General features: G+C 44.2%; 1 protein-coding gene across 1 annotated transcript; it reads right to left on the bottom strand.

Annotated features, from left to right (window-relative positions):
• Positions 1 to 1260: 1260 nt before the first annotated feature.
• Positions 1261 to 1626, bottom strand: LOC141632859 (uncharacterized). The gene has a single exon (XM_074445366.1). The coding sequence runs from the start codon at positions 1624 to 1626 to the stop codon at positions 1261 to 1263; it is 366 nt and encodes a 121-aa protein (XP_074301467.1).
• Positions 1627 to 6474: the final 4848 nt, after the last annotated feature.

Here is a 6474-nt window from a genome sequence, read left to right as displayed (position 1 = left end):
TCTAAATAATTAAGATACAATAAAATAAATAGATACCAAAATATAAAATTTTGGTGTCTACAGTACTATCTGGACTATCTGGGTGGTAAGGTGCAGAAAGGTCTTTGATAATTCAGAGTGTTCCCCTATTGGTGCTATCTTACTGTACCAAGATTCTCTTAAATTGACTCTTTCTGCGGAGGATAGGAAATCGGGATCGTTACCTTTCCAACACCTTTGGAGGAAGACTTGACTAGCCTTAGGAATGGAGTTCTCTTTCCTTTGATCCAGGGTTCTCTAAACTGCTCTCAGTCTCATATTTATGTGGATGTTGCGTGGTCTAAAGAGCTTGTTACTGGTTTGGGTGGGTGTATCATGTTTGATAATGAGGTTGTGTCTGAATTCTGTATCAAAGGAAATGCTGAGAATGCTGAGCAAGCGGAAGCTTTGGCAATTAGGGAGGCCTTGAAGTGGGCGCTCTCTCGCAATATCCTTTAGAGATTAAGAGAGTACTTGGTACTGTGTCATTCATCCAATCCCTCTTTAAGAAAAAATTGTACTCGTATAGTATAAGACTCATGTTGTATATCGTTATATGTAAAATATTCGTAGTAAATAAGTTTAATAAGGTAATGATAATGGATAATATACGAGACTAAAACGAGGTGGTACATTTGTTAAGATCATGGGAAGAAATCGAAAATATTGGCCTCGACTTGTTTCCATAGTCCACCGTTCCTTCTTACTTGGTACACTTATTCCTAACGTAACGAAGGCACCAACGCATCATGTATTTTCTTTGACAATGAGGGCGCACTCGGAAATTAAATGTGTGATAATTTGTAAATCACGTATATTCAATAAATTATTCTTTTATATTGAAGGTTAAACTTTAACCCAAAAAGATGTTCTCCGTATAACCTCTGATTAAATTACTCCATTAACATTTTATATGTGAACCTATCTTGTGAACAATAATTTTAACACGATTGAAAATGTAGCGTAAAAATTACACATAAATTCTCGCATAGACCAAAAAAATAGCAAGTCTGGAGCCATGAGGTATAGTTCGAATTATGACAATTTTTTTTTTTAGGGAAAAATCAACTTTATTTATTCATGATTAAACAAATTTGAATCGGTAGCAACAAGATCAGATAAAGAGTCCGGCACCATCCTAACCCAAACTCTAGTAGTATAGAGTAAGGGGAGTAAATGAGCCATACAATGGGCCGCTCTATTACCGTCCCTACGAACAAAATTAAACTCAATACTATTAAACTAAGAAGCTAAATTTCGAATCGACCTCCCAATATTGCCCAAGTAACTCGACGGTAGGGTTTCCAATTTCAGCATGTTCACCAACGTCTTGCAGTCCGATTCCGCGACGATACTCACAATGCCCATCTGCAATGCCATTCGTAAACCAAACTCCATGGTTTTAGCTTCAGCAATCTCCGCCTCCCAACGCTCCCTTGTTTGTTGATCTCCAGCTCTCTCGATATGTCCATCGTGGTCCCGAATTATCACTCCCAAACCACAACCCATCTCCCCTAGTACCGCGGCATCGACATTAACCTTGAAAAATCCCTCCCGAGGTGGCTTCCATCTCGTTATATTCCCATCAGTCTTTTCATGTTTCCTCATCCCCTTCCCTTGTGCCCCATTCCACGCCTGCCAATAACCCCAAGCCGCTTTTTTTACCACTCGTCACGGGTCCCATGCTTCTCCTCCATGAAACTCTTTATTTCGTTGATTCCAGATTACCCATAACATAATGATTAATTTGCTTTGTTCCATCCCCCTGTTATTGGTGATGATGCTCTCAATTAAATATGGTAGTAACGGAATTCGATCCCAGGTCTCATTCACTTCGATACCAGCATTCTCCCAGACCGTCTGAGCATACGGACACCAAACGAGCGCATGTGACTCACTTTCCAATTGTCCCTTGCATCGGAAGCAGGTCGGGTCCGCGTCACTAACCCTCCAGTGGATATTCATGGCACATGGTAAAGCTCCCTTAACTGCCCGCCATATGAAGCTCTTCACTTTTGGTGGGACGTGTAGCTTCCATAGATTACCCCATAATTTCGAGCCCTCACTCGAATTGCCCCTTCCTTCCTTTTGCTCTTTCGTCCAGCGAATAAAGTGGTATCCTGACTTAACTGTGTACCTCCCCGACTTCTCATAGTGCCATATCAGCTTGTCCTCCGCATCTCCTTCACACAGTGGTATTTTTGCTACATCATGTACCTCAAAATCAAGGAGATATTGCTGCAAATTTTCGACGTTCCACCTCCTCGGTCCGTTCAGCATCCAGTCCGCAACTTTACTCCCTACTTCACCCCTAGCAGGCGAGATCAGTCGAAAAGAAGGTCCCCTATTTATCCATGGGTCGTTCCAAAAATTAGCCTTCTTACCGTCACCAATTAGCCAACGACCCCCCTCCTTAATCACCCACATAACCTCCATTAAGCTCCTCCAAATGTAAGACGGATGATGCCCCAAAACAGCAGTGGTAATGTCGCCATTTGGGTGATACCGTGCAGCTAGGAGTCGAGCAACCAGTGAGTTGGGATTGTCATATAGCCTCCAAACTTGTTTTGCTAGCATTGCTTCATTAAAGGATTCAAAGTGCCTATATCCAAGACCCCCGTCTCGCTTAGTCTTACACATTTTATCCCATGCCACCCAATGTATGCGATGTTTCTCCTCTCCATGTCCCCACCAAAACCTCGCCAGGCTTCCTTCCATTTCCGAGCATAGCTTTAATGGAAATTTAAAGAGCCCCATTTGGTAAGTAGGGATCGATTGGGCCACCGCCTTAATGAGGACCTCTCTGCCCGCAAATGAGAGCAACTTCTCTTTCCATCCTTTAAGCTTTTTCCATATTCGTTCCTTTAGCGAAACAAAAGCCCGAGTTCTATTCTTTCCCACAGTGGCAGGAATGCCGAGGTATTTTGACGGCGTTTGGACCACGTTTGCATCCAGCAACTCTTGCACTTCGTTTCTCACTTCCGCTTGGGTATTAGGGCTATAGAAAATCTCTGACTTTTGCATATTAAGTCGTTGGCCTGACGCTTCTTGGTACACATTGATGAACAATCTAATTGTTTCTGCATTCTTTTTATTAGCCCGGCTTAAGATGAGTGTATCGTCTGCGAAGAAAAGGTGGGTCAAAACCGGGGCCTGACTACATATCCAAATCCCATCAAGGCTTCTCCTCTCTACCTCCTTCGAGATTAACCGAGAGAAAAAATTAGCACACAAGATAAAGAGGTAAGGCGATAGCGGGTCGCCTTGTCTCAGTCCTCGTCTAAGATAAAAGGGTGTCGTTGGTAAGCCATTTATGAGCACAACCGATCTTACTGTTCTAACGCACCTCATCACCATATCGATCCATTTAGCCGCAAACTCCATTCTAGCCATAATTCGTTCGAGGAAAGTCCACTCCACGCGGTCATAGGCTTTGCTCATGTCTAGCTTGAAGGCCATGTATCCCTGCTTCCCCTGATGGTGAGATTTTATGTAATGAAAAGCTTCAAATGCTATAATAGCATTATCCGTGATGAGCCTACCCGGGACAAAAGCGCTTTGTTCTCCATCCACTAAGGCATTCAAATAAGGTTTTAACCTGTTAATAATCACCTTGGCAGCTAGCTTATATAGCACATTGCATAACGAAATGGGTCGGAACTCCCTCATATGACAAGCCTGCTTCACTTTTGGGATTAACACAATAAAAGTGTTATTTATATTAGCTATATCTTCCTCTCCTTCTAGGCATTTGATAACCAAATCAGCCACTTCACCACCGATAATATGCCAATATGTTTGGAAGAAATTAGCATTGAACCCATCCGGTCCCGGTGCCTTCGACGGCTTCATTTGGCAAAGGGCCTGAAACACTTCTTCCCTCCTGAAAGGTCTTGTGAAATCCGCATTCATCTCCCCTGTCACGTTCGGCGTGAGACATTGTACCACTTCATCCATTCTCGTCGGATTCGATGATGAGAAGAGTTCATTAAAATATTCTGTTGCCAGTTTCCCTAGTCCTTCCTCATCAGTGACCAAATTATCCTCTTCATCTTTCAGCCGGTCAATCCTATTCCTTCGCCTTCTATTCGAAGCCCTTAGGTGGAAGAAAGCAGTATTCCTATCCCCTTCTTCAAGGTAATTAACCTGGGAATGCTGCCTCCAATACCCTTCCTCCGCCATTAGAAGTTCATGCATCCAGCCGTGAACACACCATTTTCCTCTCCTCCACTACATCCATTGAGGGTGCACAATTGTCTAAGAAAATCAGGCGCTTCCTTGTCTCCTCAATCTGCTTCCGTAAATTCCCAAAACGGTTTTTGCTCTATTCCAAAAGCTTCATTTTGCATTGTTTTAGCTTGGATAGCGCCTCCAGCCTACCCCCAACATGCAGTTCCCCCATCCATGATTCTTGGATCACCCCCTCACACTCTTCATCTTTCGACCACATGTCTTCAAAACGAAACTTTTTGGCCTTAGTGGCTCTCGGTGGTTTATATAAAGCAAGTTTTATAGAGGCATGGTCTGACTTATCAAACTCCAAATGATGGAGCATGATAGTAGGGCAAGTCTCGACAAAGGATGCCGTGGCAAGAGCACGATCCAATATTTCGTAAACAGCCTCTGATTCTCCTCTTTTATTCCACCACGTATACGGCTTACCCACATAGCCTATATCAATCAGTCCGCATTCGTCCATTGCTTCTCTAAAATTGTCCATATCAGCTTGTTCCCTTATAGCACCCCCCCAGTTTCTCATGTTCAAACAGAATCTCATTAAAATCGCCTATAACCATCCAGGGAAGGTTTGACAAAACTTTTAGCTCTCTCAACAGTTGCCATGACCGCCACTTGTCTTCATGCCTTGACCACCCATAAAAACCCGTCAATCGCCAAGCATCAACCCCAAACAGTCCACTTATAGAGACATCAATATGATGAGCTGTGGATGAAATAACATTCACCTCAACTCCCTCCTTCCATAAGATAGCAACTCGAGCAGAGCGGCCAATCGAGTCTGCAGCCACACCATCATATCCCCCGATTCTCGTAATTACACTCCTCATCTCGCTAGCACTCATTTTAGTTTCCATAAGAATAACAACTTCCACATCCTCCCTCCGTAGCAACCCCCTCAACCTAACAACTGTCGGGTCGTTGCCTAGCCCCCGACAGTTGTAGCATAACAGACTCATTGGTCCCGGCGGGGTTGAGCGACCTCAACCTCCGCCTCAGGTGACATTACACCCATAGATAATTTGATTTTTTTCTAAGCCTCACCAATCTCCACTTCGTTTTGCCTTCGCTTTCTATCCTTCAATTGGACACCTATCTCCTGCGCTGCACCTTCTTTTACCACCCTCTCCATCTTCTTCCATTTAGCTGGCTCCTTTTCTCCCCTTCTACCCACGCTGTCCACCACCATATCAGTCTCTCTTTCCCTTGATGGCACTTCCTTCCTCATCCCCTGCTTGCTCCCACCTCCTCCAACATCATTAACATCTCGCACATTGTGTCCTCCTTCCCAGCCGCCCACACTTTCTCCCCTCCCCGACATCATCTCAGACATCTACTTCCCACCCCCCTCAACTACATCCTTCTCGACACTCCCCTCCTCTTCTTGCCTTCTCAGCGAACTGCTCCTCTCCCTCCGTCGCACAACAATATTCTGTAATTTATCAATAAGATTTTGTATGGCTTCCTCCTCTCTTTTCTGAAACTCCTTCTCCAACTCTCCTCCCAGCGCTTTCCCTCTATCAGTACTCCTTTCCACTACAGTCTTCACAGCTTTCCTTGGCGATGCCCTAAGCTCCTCGCTAAATTGTAGCTCGCCCTCTTCATATGGTCCCTCCTCACAATCCTTCTCCCCATGCCCAAAGATCCCACAACCATAGCAGAAAATAGGAAGGCGCTCATATTTCACCTTGAACTCCACCCACCTGCCATGAGCCATACGAACCCCTACCACCTTCTTCAGAGGCTTCCTAACATCATGCACCACCCGTATCCTAACCGTTCTTTCAATCTCTAGAGTCGCTGATTCCTCCATTCCCACATATTGTCCTAATTGTGACCCCAGATATTTGATATTAGCTTCATTTGTTCTCCCCCTAAGAAGAAGGTCATAAACCCTAACCCACAAAGGCACATGAAATAGTGGAGTATCTGTAAGCTTTCCCTCCCCACTTGGTTCATTAAAACACCCGATAAATTTATCGAAATGGCATGGTTGACCCTCGATAACTTTCGATCTATCCTTTTCATTCGCAAATTTAAACACAAAAATCCTTTCCTTCACATCCAAGACATTAGCCACAACAGTACCTTTTGATTGCCATACCTTAGCCATAGTGTCGATTGCTGCTTTAACGTTAATAGCCTTCATCGACCATATCCGTCCAAGAAGAATAAAAGCCTCCTTTGAACTGCCTTGCTCGTCTTCTGCTTCCCAAACGT

The sequence above is a fragment of the Silene latifolia genome, chromosome Y, assembly GCF_048544455.1.
Source record: "Silene latifolia isolate original U9 population chromosome Y, ASM4854445v1, whole genome shotgun sequence".
NCBI lineage: Eukaryota > Viridiplantae > Streptophyta > Magnoliopsida > Caryophyllales > Caryophyllaceae > Silene > Silene latifolia.
Note: the sequence above shows the minus strand (reverse complement) of the source record. Positions and strands in the feature narration are given on the sequence as shown.